The sequence below is a fragment of the Meriones unguiculatus genome, chromosome 7 (genome assembly GCF_030254825.1).
Source record: "Meriones unguiculatus strain TT.TT164.6M chromosome 7, Bangor_MerUng_6.1, whole genome shotgun sequence".
Taxonomy (NCBI): Eukaryota; Metazoa; Chordata; class Mammalia; order Rodentia; family Muridae; genus Meriones; species Meriones unguiculatus.
The window spans coordinates 82,921,446-82,940,321 of NC_083355.1; the positions used below are offsets into that span (position 1 = coordinate 82,921,446).

The 18,876-nt window shown below is 43.2% G+C and overlaps 1 protein-coding gene across 3 annotated transcripts in view; it reads left to right on the forward strand.

Moving 5' to 3' along the window:
* Syne2 (spectrin repeat containing nuclear envelope protein 2) overlaps positions 1 to 18,876 on the forward strand; it is a 302,588-nt gene that overhangs the window by 72,295 nt on the left and 211,417 nt on the right. For all 3 annotated transcript variants that reach the window (XM_060387664.1, XM_060387667.1, XM_060387666.1), the window contains exons 7-13: positions 3,759 to 3,946; positions 5,379 to 5,575; positions 7,837 to 7,937; positions 10,820 to 10,921; positions 13,404 to 13,532; positions 17,627 to 17,791; positions 18,651 to 18,763. In XM_060387664.1, the coding sequence (XP_060243647.1) occupies positions 3,759 to 3,946; positions 5,379 to 5,575; positions 7,837 to 7,937; positions 10,820 to 10,921; positions 13,404 to 13,532; positions 17,627 to 17,791; positions 18,651 to 18,763 (995 nt within the window). The remainder of the gene's footprint in view (positions 1 to 3,758; positions 3,947 to 5,378; positions 5,576 to 7,836; positions 7,938 to 10,819; positions 10,922 to 13,403; positions 13,533 to 17,626; positions 17,792 to 18,650; positions 18,764 to 18,876) is intronic.

Below are 18,876 nucleotides of genomic sequence, written 5' to 3' on the forward strand. Positions count from 1 at the left end.
ATGGCATTGGTTGTAAAGTGATGGACAGCCAAAAGGCTCACAGTTATTTCTGATTATAAGTAACTTCAATTATTAGCCTTAGGCTAAAATCGTTGTGCACAACTGTAATGATTCATGGGTCAAATCTGTAGAAGTGGAATTAGGACACAGGATTTGCAGTTTCAAAGCTTTAGGAATTGGTTTGAAACATTGTTTTAAGTCAACTTGTTGAGGTTCCAAGACACACAGGGAAAGACATGCAATTTTACATGTAAAGTGTGTGAATTTCCATAAGTTAAACACACTTGTGCCATCACCACCTAGGATAAAAACGGAACCCTGCTGGCACCCCAGCCCTTCTCTTTTCCTCAAGGTGCCCACACTCTGGGCCCTGTCAGGAGGCAGCTTAGCATTGTTAGTTCTGTAGAGGCGGAATTATGAGTTTATTCTCTTCAACTGCCGTGTGTCTGATTTAATTCATTGAGAATTCATGTGATTGTGACAAGGTGTCTTCCATGTTTGTGGTATCACACTTTTTCACTGTTCCACTCCTGGTACACATTTTTACTCTTGACGGTTTTTAGCTATTATTAATCCAATCACTGGGGACGTTTATATAAGTACCATTTAGTGATTTGGGCCTACGTTTCCATTGGAATGTATGTAGAAGTGGAATTGTTGGTCCTGTGGTGTTCCCGTTTTGCGAGGCTATAGTAGAACATGCAGACTGGGCGTTTTATGATAGACAGATGCACGTTGCCTTATAGTTCTGAAGGTTGGGAAGTCAAGGGGCTTCAAGGGGCTGGGCTGGGATGTAGGCTAGTGGCAGAACACTTCAGCAGTGTGCACAGGGCCAGGGGTTCCATCCTAGTGACACAACGAACAAACGGTGAAATCGAGGGGAAGGCATCCGGCAGTGGCCTCTTCGCTCTATCACCTCCCGGTGGATTAGTAAAGGGAGGGAGAAGGATGAAAGCGGCTCAGCGCGCTCTTTTCTGACAGACTCATGAATCTGTGATGACATCCATGCAGTCATCCCGAGAGCAGAGCCCTTAGTCCTAGTTACTTCATGAATGTCTCTTTCCCTGCTCCTTCCTAGTGGGAACCAAGAGCCACAACGGAACATTTGGGAAGCTGTGGCAAGTAGATGTTGCCAGCTTGTCAAAAATGTTGTCCTTCTTTCCATTCCCTGCAGAATCTGAATGGTCTTTACCCCAGCCCGTCCTAACGTATGGAGTAATGGTGCACACTTTTAATCTCAACACACACACATGCGCGTGCGTGCACACACACACACACTTTAACCTTGCTCTCTCTTTTTTAAAAAAATTTATTCTTTTCTTCCAATGCATCTTGACCCCAGTTTCCCCTCCCCCAACTTCTTTCAGTTCCGGTTCTCCTCCAGATCCAGTCCTCCCGTTTCCTGTCAGAAAAGAGCAGGACACCCAGGGATACCAGTTGAATACCGCACGGCAAGATGCAATAAGACTAGGCCCAAACCCTCATATCAGTGCTGAGGGAGGCAACCCAGTAGAAGGAAAAGGGTCCTAAGAGCAGGTAACAGAAACACCCCCAGCTCCCACTGTTCAGAGTCCCGCAGAAAACACCACACTAACTAACCATCATAACAGACATGCAGAGGACCTAGCGCCCACCAGCACAGACCCACGCGGGCTCCATGATTGGCGCTTCAGTCTCTGTGAGCCCCTGTGAGCCTGCTTAGTTGATTCTGTGGGCTGTGGTTTCTTGATGTCTTCGACCCCTCTGCTGCAGTTCTTCCTCGTGCTTTTCCGAGGAGAGAGGCCCAATGGAGATCTCCAAGTATTAACCTTGCTCTTATATGTAATAATTTGTGGAGGTTTTGAAATGTATTCTAGATAGAAGTCTTCTGTTGGACCGTGTAAACTGGAAGTAACTTCTCAGACTTTGTGGCTTGCCTTTTAATCTTTTAGTGGCAGGAGACTTTTTAATATAGTTTGAGTTATTACTTTTTTGCTTTTTTGGGCATTCTTTTTTCACTCCTTGATAAGCGTGCCTGCAGCACCAGCACTGAATTGAGACTGATGCAGGAGGATTATGAATTTTAGACCATCCTGGCCTATGTAGTGAAACCTTGTCTGAAAAAATTAGGAAAAAGTAAAAACAAGCCAAAACGAAATGTTCTATTTTACAAGACTATTCTGGAACACAGCATAAGAAAATACTTCTGCGATACTGACATGGGGCAGGACTTCTTGTTTTTCACCTCTGTCAATATTCTGGAGCTATTTCTACGATGATTTTGTAGAACATTCTGCTGTGTACATAATATGGAGCCAGGCGAGGTGGTAACGTTAGCATTAGGGAGTAAGGCAGGAAAACCAGCAGCTCAGGTCACTTTTAGGTCCGTGGCAAATGGAGGCCAGCCTGGGATACACGAGACTCTGTCTCAAGGATAAATAAAAATAAATAAAATAAGGGAGAATGTGGTGTAGGGGATTAAACCCACAAGTCCAGAAGAGTTTTACCAGCAAGCCGGACCCTCAGCCTTCAACAGGATTTTCTTTCCTGAGAGAAACATCCCGTGTCTGTACTGTACAGAATAGGGGGTGCTAACCACTGAGCACTGAACACTTGGAGTACCCCAGGCTTTCATGCTTGCTAGACAAGTGCTCCACCACGGCACTATACCCCTAGCTCTTGGAAGGCATTTGAAGACAACGTTGGCTTTGCCGTTTTTTTATTCAATGTCTCTCCAATCAATGCTTCACAGATCAGTTAGGTGAGGGTGTTGGCTGCATCTCTCGTTCTTGCTGTTTTCACATCCGTCTCACTGTGAGGCCCAGGCTGGGCGTAGGTGATTCTGGACTTAAGTGAGCCTTATCCCTCAGATTCTTAAGTACTGCTACTTCAGGTCCACGCCCCCATATCTAGCACATATTACTATTATTATCGATTAGATGATTGATTAACCTGCCGATGATGCAGAGAAACATTAAATGTTTCTATGCTCATCGATGTGTCTTTTGAAGTTTTAAATAGATATTATCATGTCGTCCAAAATATTCAGATCGGTTTGTGTGTTCATCAGCAAATATGGGAACATGACATTTTTCATGCTCTCACTATCTCTGGGAGGAAAACTTTTCACCCATGTTATATGTAGATTCTAGCCTTCTCTGTGTATATTTAGATTTTTTAAATTACTTATGGGATTGTGTGGGGTTTTTTTTTTTTTCTTTTAATTTTTTTTACTTTTATGTGTATGTCTGTGTGTGGGTATGTGCACCTGTGAGTGCAGGTCCTGAAGAGGGCTTTGCACTTCTTGGAGTTGAAGTTATAGGCAGTCGGGGGAGTCGCTTGGTGTGCGTTTGTAATCAGGGGAGATGCATTCCAGTCCATCCGTTCTCAAAAGGCGCTCGAGTAGGTCCACCTGGTTCTCCTCAGTTTAATTCAGCCGCGCTGGCGATGCTCAGTTGGGATCTTGAGGGGAAGAATGGAGGCTTGCCCCTCTGTGGGGTGCCATGCCTGGGTCAGCTGCAGGATAACCCCTGCCCAGAACTAAGGAAAGCCGAACTGTAGCCCCAGAGGTCAAATGCTGACACTCAACCGTGTTTAGAACTTGCTTCATAAAGAATACGTTGTCACTGCTGAAGCTTGCTTTCCAGGGGCTTTTGACCAAGCATGTGTTAACATGCTTTAGATGCTTTTGAGCGAGTAGCGTGTGTTAGCCTGTTTGTTAACAGTTGTGCCCGAGCAGCATGTGTTGAGGTTCCAGTTAACCACTGTGCTTTCCTCAGATTGAGGAACTTGCTCGGACTCTGTCTTGTGATTACAACCAACCATCACCGGAGGTCGTGAGTGTGGCCGACTCATCTCCCACGTCGAGTCCTCCCGCTAAGAAGAGCTCCAAAGCGGAAGCCCAAGCAAGATGGCAGTTGTCCGCAAAGAAGGCTCTTCTCCAGTGGGCTCAGCAGCAGTGTGCCGCGTAAGTAATTTGCTGTGCCCCAAAAGACCGACAGGGCAGCTGTGTCCATCCACACAACCTCGGGAGCTTCCAGCTCTGACCGTCAGGACGGCTGGATGGTCCACTCACAGAAACACCATTTCAGAGCGAACCTTCCAGAAGTGGGTCTGGGTGAGCTTAGCTACTTCGGCTCTCAAAGATGGCAGTGTTACCCCAGTTGCTGTGTTTATGCGGTTTATTGTGGCGGGCAGAAAAAGCAACGTTCCCTTTTGAGATGGGGTCTCACTGTGACAGTGAGGATAACACCCATCTCACACCCACCCCGCCTCTGCTTCCTGTGTGCTGGGATTAAAGGCACACACCGCCACCCCTGGCTTAGTTTTCTTTAGGCACGACTCGCCCGTGCAGCCAGAAGGCAGCTTTCGGTCTGGAATCTTACCTCCTTGTATTAGTTGCTGCAACAAAAAACTACATGGAAGCAACTCAGGAAGTGGAGGTTTTGTTTTGTCACAGTTGCAGGGGACACAGTTCATCATGGCAGGGACGGTACAATGGCAGGAGCATGAGGAGGCAAATCACTGTGCATCCACAGTTAAGAGTAAAATCAGTGGTCAGCCCAGAGCCCCAGCCCCATTGTCTGTCTGTCTGTCCGTCCATCCGTCCATCCATCCGTCCGTCCATCCGTCCGTCCATCCATCCATCCATCTATCTATCTAATCAATCCCTCACAGTCCTGCCCAGAGACCCCATCTTCCATGGTGATTCTAAATCCCATCAAGCTGACAGTGAACTTTATTGGTGTATGTGTGTGTGTGTGTGTGTGTGTGTGTGAATGTGTGAATCTGACCCAAGCATGCTCGAAGATCAAAGGGCAACTGTGTGGCGTTGGTTTTCTCCTTCCACCTTTAGGAGGCTTCTGGGGATTGAACTCGGACTGCCAGGCTTGTGTGATAACCGCATCACTTGCTGAGCCATGTCACCAGCCCGAGATAAGTCTATAATAATGGCGGTGAAGGAGTGAATGAATAACTAAGTCACAAAGTATCGCGATGTCTGTTTTTACAGCTTAGAGACAACAGTCTTCCTCTCTTGGAAATTCAACGCCACTTTCTAATTGATCCTAAAGAGACCAGAGAAGATATATTTTTATTTTTCGAAATTTATTAATTAACTATTATTGTTGCTGTGTTTGTTGTGGTTTTTTGTGTGTGTGTGGAGGGGTACATGTGTACACATGTACCATGTCATACATGGAGTTGGTTCTCTCCTACTGTCATGTGGGTTTTGAGGATTGAACTCAGCCCCTCAGGCTAAGAAGGCAAGTCCTTTCTCTTCATATATAGCGTTTATTTGATCTTCTGAGTTATGTTTTAGTTACCGTTGAATACAGTGGAAGCAGTTTTACTTTTTTTAAAAATTTTTACAACGGTCTGTATTACATCCTTTTACGCAGGTCTGAGGCTGTCAACGTCACAGATTTTAAGTCAAGCTGGAGGAATGGGATGGCCTTTTTGGCTGTCATTCATGCCTTGCGACCAGACCTGATTGACATGGATAGCATGAGGCACAGGTCCAACAAGGACAATCTGAAAGAGGCCTTCAGGATCGCAGAGCACGAGCTGAAGATCCCCAGGCTGCTGGAACCGGAAGGTAGGGTCTTCTTTCTTATGAAACCTCCTTGTTTTAAGGTCCAGCATGAAACGGATTTGAAGCAGCACCCTTGTTAGCGATCACAGTGTATTTTTATGCTGGGAGATTTAACTCTTAATTGAATTTCATGGAATTAGGCCGGTACACATTTTGTCATTGAGGTCACAGCTGAAGGTAAGCAGTGCCTTTATTGGGAGTAATTTGAGCCTTTGTCTTAATTTCCATCTATTTCTGAATTGTGTTCTTGATCCTGTATTTCCTGAGCTACAGCTCTCCTGCAATATTCTTTAGTCTTGAATTACTCTAGTTCATGTGTCTTCCTGTGGTTGAGGAAGAGCAGTGATTGCTGCTTCCCTGTTCTCCTTGTGTGGTTGGCCACACTTTAGCATTCATTCTGCTCAATCCTTGTGTTTGATTATTAACAAGAACATTCTAAAATGCCAATTTTAACATTATAGGATTATTATTAAAATACTTTCTTTCTGAAGAACACTTTCCCATGGGTTGTATTGCTTCTCAAGAATAACATACATATTTATTTTAAAAAATTAATATTGGTTTGGGAGATAAGTACAGAACAATCTCTGAGTTTGAGGCCAGCCTGGTATATATAGCAAGTTCGGGGCCAGTCAGGTTTACATAGTGAGGGTCTGTCTGAAAGAAAGGAAGAAAGGAAAGAAAGAAGGAAAGAAGCAAAGAAGGAGAGAAGAAAGTGACGAAAGAAGGAAGGTTAGTAAGCAGAGTCAGCAAAGTTGCTCAATGGGGAAAGGCACTGGCAGCCAAGCCTGATGACCTAATTCAGTTCTTGGAACTCACGGTAGAATGAGAACCACCTCTCCCAAATTGTCCTTTGACCTCCTCACGTGTGCTGTGACATGTACCTCTCCTCAGCCAAATAAGTAAGTGCCAAAAAATGGTATATGGGATTAGGGAAAAGCTCAGCGAGCCAACAGATGCAATTCATAGCCATAGCCGTCTCTGCGGAGCGTAGATTAGACGCCATCATTGCGCACCTCTCCAAATGTGTGGGACACGCACACCTAGACTTGTTTATCATAAATTTGACTTCTGTAAAGCTCCTGTGGCACAAAATTGCTAAATGACTAGGAAGGCCAAGAATGCTTTTCTTGAATGTTTCCACACTCTTGAAGCGATCTGTCGGCTTTCGGGTTGCAGAATTACGAAGGTAACGTGAATGTCGGTTGGGCATTTTCTTTATGTTAACATGGAGGAGGAATAGCAGGTATGTCAGAATCCCGCTTGTTCCTCGGTGGCATTAATGATTCTTTTTTTTGGCTGATATTAGTTTTTTTTTTTTTTTTTAATGTTAACTGTAACAGGACAGCTCTAGACAGGATACTTTTTAGTATCTGTGTTATTAACAATTGCCTCAGTGGGTTTCTTTCGATGCTAGTGAAAGGACAAGCCAGGTCCTCATGTTTGTACTTTTGTGGTGGCTCAGCTGCTATCACCAAGCCGTGGAACAGAGCTGGGAGATGTGGGTGAGATGCTGCTCTTTCTGCATTCAGATGCAGGTGAACACTGGTGCTTGCCTGCAATCCCAGCACTCGGGAAGTTGAGTCAGGAGGGCCAGCCGCGGCAAGCCTGGGCTACCTAATGAGGCCCTGTTTGAAAATACATCAATAAATGCAAGTAATGACTTAGCAGACATTATTAAGTTTCTAAAGAACCAGTAATAGCAAATATAAAGTCTTTTCATTGGGAAGGGTTAAGTAATTCAGTAATTATTTTTCTTCCATGTGACACAAATACTGGTTCCTAGAGGTCAGGTTTATTCATTTCGTGAACGAGTAAGTGAACTCTGAATGTCCTGAACAAGCCTTCCAACATAATGTATGCCTTTGGAAGTGGTTTATTGCACAGATGCTAGACTAGTGTGCCAGGAATCAGTTATATTCGCCCTGTGTCCCCGTATCCTGAGAGATCCTGTGTACCATGTCTCCAGAAAGAGAAATGCTTTCGTTTTCTTCCCTCTACCTCTCGCATTGCTGTGCCATCACTTACTCAACACCAGCCAGAACAACACTGCATTTCTCATTTGGAGGCTGGTCATGCACCGTCAGCGTCCTACCTACCTCTGTCTGACTGTAGATCTAAGTTCTGAACTAATGGATGGTGTTGGAGCCAGGGGAATGAAGAGAGTTCAGGGCTGGTCCCTGACTGGTTAACTCAAGAGCCTCTGAACCCAGTGGCCTAGGCTGTGGTCTTCCGGAGAACTAATTAAGGGGTGTGTCTTACAGACGTTGATGTCATGAATCCCGACGAGAAGTCCATCATGACTTACGTGGCACAGTTCCTGAAGTATTCAAAGGATGCGCCTGGCCCTGGAGGCTTAGCTCAGGTATGTCTTTATAGCGGTGTACTCAGTTTCTCTTGGCTGTACGCTAATGGTTTGATTAAAAAACAAACCAACCAGAAATGTAAGTTGCACACACAACTGAAATGTGTAGTTCATGCTGGGCAGTGGTGCTGTACTGCCTTAATCCCGTCACTCAGGAGGCCGAGGCAGCTGATCTCTGAGTCCGAGGCCATCCTGGTCTACAGAGCAAGTTCCAGGATTGCCGGGGCTACACAGAGAAACCCTGTCTTGCAAAAACAAACAAACAAAGTACAACTCATTTAAGTATGTAAACCATACATGAAGTTATGCTGTAACACAGTTCCAATAGCCATAATGTTGGATTAGGCCTATTTCCTAGGCCCTATGCTTCATCCCGGGAAAGTAATATTTGAATTTCTTTCACTGTAATTTGTTTTGTCTGATTTTTTAAAAATAAGTTCAAGTGATGGCTTGTCAAGCTTTACTGAATTATTTAAACAGCTTGTCAATAGGGATTGCATTAGTTCTGTGTTGGCGTGACAAATAGCACTTTGAAAGAGAAAGGTCCATTTTAGCTCACGGTTTGAAGAGTTGGGGCCATGGCCAGCCATTATTGGTCAGATGGTACACAGTAATGGGCACTGTGTGGCAGAACCAGGGAAACACAGATGAGAAAGAGACTATAGGGTTCAGTGGTCCCCTTTTGGGATATGCCCTCTACGACTTAAAGCTTTCTACCAGGCCTGACCTCTTTGCTTCCACTACGTGCCGCCGCTTCCCTCCCTAGTGTCTAAGCCTGTAACAGTATCTTCTAAGAGCATTGCACAGGATGAGTTATAAATTAAGCTACTGCCCTTTGAACAGTTTTAAATTTATTTATTTGGAGGAGGGAGAGACCAGACGGCCTCCTGAGTGCTGTGATTAAAGCCGTGTGCTACCGCCGCCTGGCATTGTAACTTGCATTTGTTTTACTCAAATACTCATATACTATAAGATTAAGCCATTTAAAGTGCTCAGTAATTTTTAGGCATTTACCTGATCGTGCAGAGCACGCTTTGCCATGCCTCCATCTTCTAGGTTTTGTCCCCTTTTGCTTGTTGCTCTGTCAGTATGGAGTTGCCCGAATGGAATTGTGGGATTTACACACAGGGAGGCAGTGTGCTCTGCTCTTGGCCTTTGCTTGTGGAGAGTTCCCAGAATTGCCGTTCGATGGCTTTTGATTACTCAGTTTCCAATCACTGAGCTAAAAAGAAACTCATTCCCCCCCCATGAGGATAAACGAGTGCAGCGGATGTAGCCAAATATCAAGGAAAATCTGTATCATTTAAAAAGTTCTATTAAATGGCTTCCTTGGGCACGTTTAGTGCCTTTTGTTTGACGAACTGGGCTCCCTTTCTAGTTGTTATGACCGAGGCTGTCGGCCACATTGCTGATTCTGGCAGTGAAGCTCTCTGGAAGCCTTCCCTAGGCTTAGAGATGAGGACCTGCTGAGAGGCTCCTCCTTCCTAATTAAATATTCATATAAAAATGACAAACTCAACTGTCTATGAAGTCGAGTACAGAAATATTAAGCAACCCTCTTGTTTACTGGATGAAGAAGGCAAACGGATGGGGAGCCGGATTTACCCTCCAGCAGCAAAATCTGCATTCAGATGTGAGCAAGCCAACCAAAGCTGGCAGGGGAAAGGGCACCCCTCACTTCTACAGGATAGCACATTGCCAAACTTCACTGGTGGTTTTTTTTGTCTTCTTTGGTTTGGTTTGGTTTGGTTTTTGTTATTGTTGTTTGTTTGTTTTTATCTTTGAAGTATTCACAGAGTTTTTTTGAGTGGGAATGTTTTTTGGCGGCAAACCTGCTATAAAATGATTTAGGGTGCTGTCGAGATGGCTCAGTGGGTAAAAATGGTTGGCGTTGACTGAGCAAGCCTGATAAGCCGAGCTCAACGTGTGCAACCCATGTAAAGTAGGTGGAAGGAGAGAATGGGTGCCGTAGAATTGTCCACTGACCTCAGTATACTTGCCTGGCCTTGTGTGTCTCCCTCTCATCATTAATAATAAATAACATTAAAAATTAAAAAAATGATCTAGGATGAGGTTTCCTAAAAAAACTGAGGAATAATGATGAGGAATAATTAGTATGAGGAATAATTAGTATGGGTAGGCCACATACTAATTAATATATGAATATCGATTAATCAACACATAAATTTATAAATATTGGTTAATTGATATATTAATTATGTAATTAATAAAGCAATTAATATGTATTAGAGATTTGCTTTGTTTGTTTGTTTGTTTGTTTATTCATTTAGGACAAGATTTCTCTATGTAGTCCTGGCTGTCCTACAACTTGCTAAGTAGACTAGGCTGCCCTTGGGCTCCCAGAGATCTCTGTGTTTCTGCCTTCTGAGTGCTGGGATTAAAGATGTGAGCTGGCTACTTTATTTACTTTTATGTCTCTGCATGTTTGCCTGCATGTATGTATGTATGGCACAGGTGTGCCTGGTGCCTGTGGAGCCAGAGGAGAGCATTGAATTTCCTGGACCTGGAGTCACAGTCAACTGTGAGCTGCCGTGTGGGTGCTGGGAGTTGAAACCAGGTCCTCTGGAAGAGCAGCAATTGCTCTTAGCCTATGAACCATTTCTGCAGTCTCCATTTATAAATTTTGAGAAATCTTTTTAGCAGTATGCTTTTCAGGTGTTAGTTTCAGCCAGTTTTAAAGGTTAGGTAATACAGGAACCAGCAGAATTACTCTTGGGTATAGTGTGTCTTTGGTGTAAAATAACATTCCATTGCTCTTTCAAGTTGTCAGTTTTATTGTTCATAGAAATCACAAAAGATATGCAGGATATAGTTTGGATATATTTGTGCGTGCATGCGCGTTCACATGTTGCTAATTACAGGCCAAGGTGAAGGATGCGATGGTCTGGCTAACTCTGCAGGAGAAGAAAGTACAGAAGATGCTGAAGGATTCAGCAAGCCAGACCTACTGTAACCGGTATCAGGTGAGTGAGACTTTAAACACCTGCTTGTCCTGCTTTGGGGAAGAGTGCTAAGTGTACATTTAGGGAAGTACTGTCTTAGGGGTTCTATTGCTGTGAGGAGACACCGTGACCATGGCAACTCTTATAAAGGAAAATTATAAGCACATTGTTGCTGGGGCTGGCTCACAGTTCAGAGGTTTAGTCCATTATTGTCACGGCGGGAAGCATGGTGGGGTGCAGGCAGACACATAGTGTTGGGGAAGGAGCTGAGAGTTCTATATCCTTCAGGCAACAGGAAGGAAGATTGAGACACACTTCCTCCAACAAGGCCACACCTAGTCCAACAAGGCCACGCCTCCTACTAGTGCCACTCCTTACGGGGCCTGTGGAGGCCATTTTTACTCAAACTAACACAAGTACATTTTAGAAAACTCTTAAGAGTGATATTTAGAAAAAAAAAACAACCCCAGGACTTGGTGCTGGATTTCTGGACAGCGCCTCTGAGTCCTTCATGGATGCTGTGAGTCAGGAGCTCTGCTCAGGGCCTGAAATACCACGTTGCTAATGTGGTTGTTGATCTTGCTGGTCCATAGTAGTCTGAGCTACAGGGCTCTACAGCAAGGGATGGCAAACTATAGCCTCTGGCCCTGGACTCTTGGCTCTTGCAGAGAAAATGGTATCGGGGTAGAGCTGTGTCCATTTAAGTCCTCTTTGTCGTTATTTCCAAGCTATCCCTGGGTCTGAACTATTGGTAAAGAGACCAAACGGTCCATGAAGCCCAAGAGCTTTATCATCTTGCTGCCTGTAATGAGAGTTCTTCGATCCCCAATTTTGAGTAGACCATTCCCTTATGAATATTGAATGAAAGGAAAAAAAAAAAAACCCAGGAGACTATCAATTGTGCTTCTCAGAATTATAGTACAGGGCTTCAACCGGGAGTCCTTTGAACAGTGGTGATGTTTTCACCGAACACTGACCGTTTGCCGTAGAGCAAAGCCCTTTGCTGAGAAGTCTTTTGTAGGCCAGCACATTTGGCTGAACTCGGCGGTGTTAATTCGGTTTCACACATGAAGACCTTAGGATTTGGAGGGACTAAATGACTTCTGAATTTATACAGCATCTCAAGAGTGGAGTGTGGCTCTAAGGCTCCAGCTCTTTTCACATTCTGTTGATTTTCCAGGACATGTTAATTATTAACTGTACACTCTTGAGGGAGCCAGGGAAGGTTTCTTAGAACCCATTGTCTGTGTAATTTTGTGCTTCCCACCAGTTCTCTGTTCTGAAACAGGATGATATTGTCATGAGTTTGCACAGCCCTTAGCGCTTTTGTGGGCCTTCATTGCCCCGAGGGAGCTGGATGAATCAGCCTTTCCAAATTCAGCATTGAATGGATCATATGACTTCTGGACCATGCTGTCCTGCTTGGCTCAAAGTCTGTAGGGGAGGAAGGGACCAGAAATTCTCTTCTTCTTTGAACAGAACAGCAGAGTATCTATGGGCTTCTTCCCCATCTGGACACATGTTTGGTACTGAAGAGCTGCTTAGTGTTCAGTGGAGGTACCTTATTCCCACTACCTGTTTGATTTAGTAGTGTATCATAAATTGGTGCTTCTTTAATAAAAGGTTTTATGAAGTTATTATCAGAGACAAAGTAAATTTATTTGCTGTTTATTTATTTTCAGGGCTCAGTATCGCTAATTTCATTAACCTGCCCATGAATTCTTGAGTTCACATAATTTTTTTTTCTCAGCCTCTCACATATTTGGGACTATAACAATCCCTACCACTGTACCCAACTTACATTAAGCATAATTAGGAATATTATTAACAATTGTGTAATGTTTTAAATAACACAGAATCAGTAATTCTAAAACACTAATACTGCATACAAGTGTAAACCAAGAAAAACTTTGCTCTGAAATTCCCAGTGCAGGCAGAAGGGTTTTTTTTTTAGCATGTACAGAATGCATTGGGAAAAGCTGTCATAATCTTTGTTAGGCAAAAGCCGCTTTGGAAATCCTTATGTGGCTCAGATGTGTATTCCACGTGTTTGGGAGGCTGAGACAGGAGGATTGCTATGAGTCTGAGGCCAGCCTTAGGTGCATCGTAAGTTCCGTACCCATCTGAGACACAGAGTGAGAGCCATCCCACGATGGCAAAAACAGCTGCCATTTATACATGGCATGGCCAGCAGTTCTCTGCTCTGCTCCGGGTTGGTCAGATTTTACCCTTGGCATCATGATCTTCATGTAGCAACAGGTGGCTCTGCCACACCTTTGCGATCCAAATCCCACAGCTGGCACACCCTGTGCCATTTTTGCTGTTATTCAAATTATCAGAGAGGAGAAGCCAGGTCAGAGAGAGGATACTAGACTCAGAGTTTTTTTTTTTTCTAAGCCAGACTTAAACATAGCCTTTAACTATAGACCTGGAAGTATCAGATTACAGTTCATAAATGGAATTAGGTGTTTAAGGTTATTATAAAATGTTCCTCTAATCGCAGAGTCTGCTCTCCTTTATGGAGTCGTTGAATGAAGAAAAGGAACCCTTTGTGGATGTCCTGTCACCGAAAGAGAACATGAACGAGGATCAGTTACGGCTGACACAAAGCTGGACCGGCCTCATGCACCAGGTAACTGTAGTGTGTGTGTGTGTGTGTGTGTGTGTGTGTGTGTATGTGTGTAAATATGTAAATGTATAGAACTCTTCAGGGGGGCAGCTTTGCTTTGTTGGGTGAAGGCTTAACTCTAGACTTTCATCAGGAATTCTCTAGGAGACAGGATAGATGTTTCCTCAGAAAATACATTCATGCTCAGTTTTTATTCCCCCTCCCATAATATTATTAGATAGGAGTCGAATTTTAAAAGAAGTTTATGGCCTGCTGCTTAAATGCAAGATTACTCAAAGCTATCTGGCCATCGTGTCTTGGTTTACCATGGTGGATAATGTAACCTCTGCTATGGAAGATGATGAGTGTTTTGGGTAAATGGTAGTCTTCCCTCCCATCAATTGTCAGTATCAATAGATGCTTGAAAAGTTATATGGACAACCTGAAAACCCATGTAGGATGATTGTGTTTGGGGGTGTTATACACACTTACGGTTTCATCCTTTTATGTTTATTCACCCTTTTCTGTCATCCTTTTATGCTTTTTGTATTCTTCAGCAACCTGGTATACTATTAATATCCGTTAGGACAAGGTGGCTGATGCTCTTGTCCATCCTATCTTTGTCTTGACTGGCTTTTGGGTAGTTCTTTAACTGTTGGAAGGGAAGTCTAAAATCTGTAGATCTGTGCGTGGTGGCACACATCTTTAATCCCAGGGTCTGGGAGGCAGAAGCAGGTGGATCTCTGAGTTTGAGGCCAGCCTGGTCTACAGAGTGATTTCCAGGACAGCCAAGGCTACACAGAGAAACCCTGTCTTGAAAAACCAGAAAAAAAACAACAACCCTAAAATCCAAAAAAAATCTATATATAGACCCCTCTTTAACTTTGTCAAGTTCTGTTTTATGCCTTTTAAAACTTTATTAGGTATATGTAGGTTCATGATAGTTATGTCTTTCTGACTGACACTGTATGAAATATCTCACTAAATATAAATAGTATAAGTATTCATATTTAGTACTGTTCTACTAAATTTGTATATTTATATTTTTATTATATACATTTATATATTTAATTATATTTATTAATATATTTAGTGTATATTATAATATACTACTAAGTATATTTCGTAGTATACTACAAAAACATAAGTAGTAAATTTAGTGAGTCCATTGCTTGGTATCTGCTTCTCTGATATCAGTGTCATGTTCTGATTCTGACATTCTGATGCTGTTTTAATTACACATTTCCCCTTCATTTATTTTAACACATTAAGTCTTTACAGTACATCTATTAAAGAAAATACATATTTTTTTCTTATTTATTCTGACAATCTTGGCTTTTTAATTGGAGTATTTTGTACATTTATACTTAATATAATTGTTTTTATTGTTTAATTTAGGTGTAGCCTTTTACTCATTATGTTTATTTATTTATTTTTTTTGTTTTGCTTTTTAGCTTTCTGTGTAGCCTTGGTTGTCCTGGACTCACTTTTGACCAGGCTGACCTTGAAACTCACAGTTAGCCGACTATCTCTCTGCCTTCCTGAGTGTCTTTTGTTCTTTAATTTGCATATGCCCTCTGTTTTTGAATCTTCTTTTTTTTTTTTTAAATTTTGTTTTAACATGTCAGCTTTAGGCTTTACGTGTGTATCAAGTTTTCAGTGATTGCTCTAGGGGTTATAATGTGCATTCTAAACTGTTTACCATCAAAATTTTGGTCAGTACAAATTCTTATTGTAGAACCTCTTACCATGTAACATTCATTTTCTACAAGTTATTTTCTAACCTTAATTGTTATTTTTTACATGCCTGTTTTCTAGTGAGAGACAGAAAGTGTTTGGCTGCAGATGGGAGGGGAAGAACTGGGAGGAGAAGGGGGAGGTGAAGCTGTAATCAGAGTATGTTGTATGAAAAAAAATCCATTTTTCAAAAGAAGAGAAATATTTATTATATTTTAAATTATGTGTATGCCTATGTGTCTGTGTGGCTATGTGCATATGAGTGCAGGTATCTGCACAGACAAAGGCACAGGGATCCATGCAGCTGCATGACATGGGTGCTGGGAACCAAACTTGGGTCCTCTGCAAGAGTAGTATCCACTGTTAACTGCTGAGCCATCTCGCCAGCTCCTTATGCAACATATTTGCAAGCAAATAGTTCATTTACTTCCTGTTTATTATTCTGTGCTTGTTTTGTGTGTGTGTGTGTGTGTCTTGACCAGTGGGCGTGGTGGCACATGCCTTTAATTCCAGCACTTGGGGAGGCAGATGATAAAATCTCTGTGAGTTCAAGGCAAGCCTGAACTACAAAGGGAGTCCAGGACAAGGCTACACAGAGAAACCCTGTCTTGTAAAACAAAACAAAAAATACATGTGTCTTTGCTCTGAGCAACCATATGCTCTAAAGATCTTTTTAAGTTTATTTTTATTTGTAATGTGTGTGTGTGAGGGCACATATGTGCGTGTATGCGCAGGTGTCCATGGAGCCACACGAGGGCATTGAATCCCCTGGACCCGGGGTTATGAGCTGATGGAAGAGGAGCAAGACCTCTTAACCATTTGACTCATTTCCCAGCACTCAGTTTTAAGTATTTAAGAGAAAACTTCAGTCTTTCATGTTTACCTAGATATTTAGCATTACCAGCTGGGCATGGTAGTGCAGGCCTTTAATCCCAGCACTCAGGAAACAGGTGAAGCCCTGTGAGTTCAAGGCCAGCCTGGTCTACTAAGCAAGTTTCAGCACATGACCCTATCTTAAAAACAATCAAAAAACAAGAAAGGAAAAAGGATATTTACCATTTTTCATTCTTCTATAGATTTTGAGCATTTCTTAATCTCCCTCCCCCCAAAGGAAAAAAACCTTAAGTGATAACATACATCACAGTAACAGACTAGTTTCATTTTCCTTGATCTCTAAATGTGTTTATTTCGCTTTTATTTTTTAAAAGTTAATTTTATTAACATCTTACTTACACATCTTAAGAGTCACTCATTTCAAATGGGTAATGAAATGATCGTCTGCATGTCTCCGTATGTATTTGTGGTATGTGCACATGAGTGGGCAGATGTGTGAGCCTGTTTGGAGGCCAAAGAATGGCATCTTTTTCTGTTGCTCTCTGCTTTCCTGCCTATGGGTCTCTCGCTGAGCTGTAAGCTTGCCTTTTTGGCTCGTTTGGCTAGCGAGATAGTGAGCTTTTGGGGTTTGCCTGTGCTCTCCTCCAGTGCTGTGGGGAAGAGGGGGTATAGGCATTTGTAGCCATGACCTTTTGCGTGGGTTCTGGAGACTTGAACTTAGATCCCATGCCTGTAGGCCAAGTACTATTGCCCACTGAACCCTCTCTTCAACACCATTAACTATTTTAAATGAAAGATTTATTCTTACTGCATGCATGTGTATGTTTTTGTGCATATGTGTATCTATTTATATGTGTAAGTGTGGTTCTCATAGATGTCAAGTTTCCAGGAACCTGAATTGTGGACACAGTTGTGATCCGCTGTGTACGGTACCACAAATCCAGCTTGGGTCCTTTATAAGGTCTTAACCACAGAGCCAATTCTAAAGCCCCTCATCAATTACTCTTTAAATGAATTAATAGAGTTAATTGTAGGATTCACTGATTTCACTGTGTTTACAGAGAGACTGACTGCATGGCTCACAAAGTCAGGATTTCTCATCAAGGCCCTGCATAGGAAACATTGGTGTGATCTCTGCTTGGCTAGCAGAAATGAGAGCTTATGTTTGTAGTGTCTTTCCCAAACCATTTGCTAAATCTGAGGAACTAGTGCAACTCAAGGAATTTCCCCACCAGTGAATAGTGCCCAGGGCATTCTGGAAACGGAACTTTTATAAAATGGCTAAGAGGACAATTTCCTTTATGCAACTTATATGAGATTCCTCCAAACCTTTCTTTCTCTTGTGCCTTCTTTTCCAATAGCTTTAAAACTAACTGTATTCCTCCCCTGCAAGTAGTAAAATAAAATTTAGAACTAAGAAGTTTGCCCATGGATAAAATCCCCTCAATAAACTGGCCTTGTCTTTCTGGAGCACACGAACCGAACACACGTTAATGAAGACATAAGCTGGGTAAGCACCCATGAACGATGGCTCTCTCTTATTTCAGATTGCTGCGTGGAAAGCCCAGCTGGATGACACGTTGCCTTCACCGCTCAAGGAGACGGAAGCCTGGCTCAAGGATGTGGAGGGGCTTGTGGAGGAAGGGCTGCCCACCTCTCAGAATTCCTCTGAGGCCTTGACTCTGATCCGAGGGAAAATGTCTTTGTTCAAGGTGAGAAAAGAGATTTATGGAGACGTTGACCCTTTCTCAGGGTCTGTTCTTGAGGAAGATCGTATTCTAGAGAGAAGAGGAGCAAATACATTGGTGGCCGAGGGTGGTGTAGCTGCCTGTCCTGGGATCCAGAGATGACTTTCTTGAGTGCGCTTGGTGATGCTAGGTGTAAGCCCAGTGCCTGGGAGGTAGAGGCGGGAGATCCGGAGTTCAGGGTCATCTTGGCCGTCGAGTAAACCTGAGGCCAGCTGGGCAACGCGAGACCCCGTGACAAAGCAACCCCCAACAGAGTGGCGATGCTTTCACGTTCGTGACTCACGTGCTGTTCAAGACAGAAATCAGGAAAGGTAGAAGCCAGTCAGTTCTAAAGCAGCTGTGGCATCCAACCAGGACAAACATCAAAGAAAATGAGGGCGATGGGGTTCTCACTGCAAACGTGTGGGCAAATCTGGTTTGTGAGAGTTGTTTCTCTGGAGGGATGGAGAGGCTTGGGGAAAACAAGATATTTTGCTAATGGCTTTGCCAGAGACGCTGCATGCTGCTCCTTTGGAAAATGTCCCAGGTAAAAACTTTTACTGGTTCATGAAGATCTTAGGTTAGAAAGGAAGAGACGAGAACCAGTCAGGGTGGCTCATGCCTGGGATCATAGCACTCTGGGGGCTGAGGCAGGAGTATTACCAAAGATCCGAGGGCAGTCAAAGTAAGGTGCCTAGCGAGTTCCAGGCCAGCAGAGGCTATCTGTCCATCTGGCTTTTTGACTTTTTTTTTTTTTTCCAAAACAGATATAACACAGGCCTAATGGGCGTTCCTTCCACGGCACCGGATAAATCTGATTTTCATGTTGCTAACTTTCTTTCAGAGCCTGATGGGCAGCTTTGACTATCACTCAAATATTCTTTCGGCCTTTGAAAACGGTGATGAGAATGGCCTGCCAGTTGTGCCACCTGATAAACTGGAGGAGATGAAAAGACGGTTCGTAGCAGTGCTATTTCACAACCTCCCTACTCACGTTTAGCAAAAGCATTGCTAGCATACCACAGACGTGGAGAGACTCTGAGATAATGTCTGACATATTTGCTTCTACA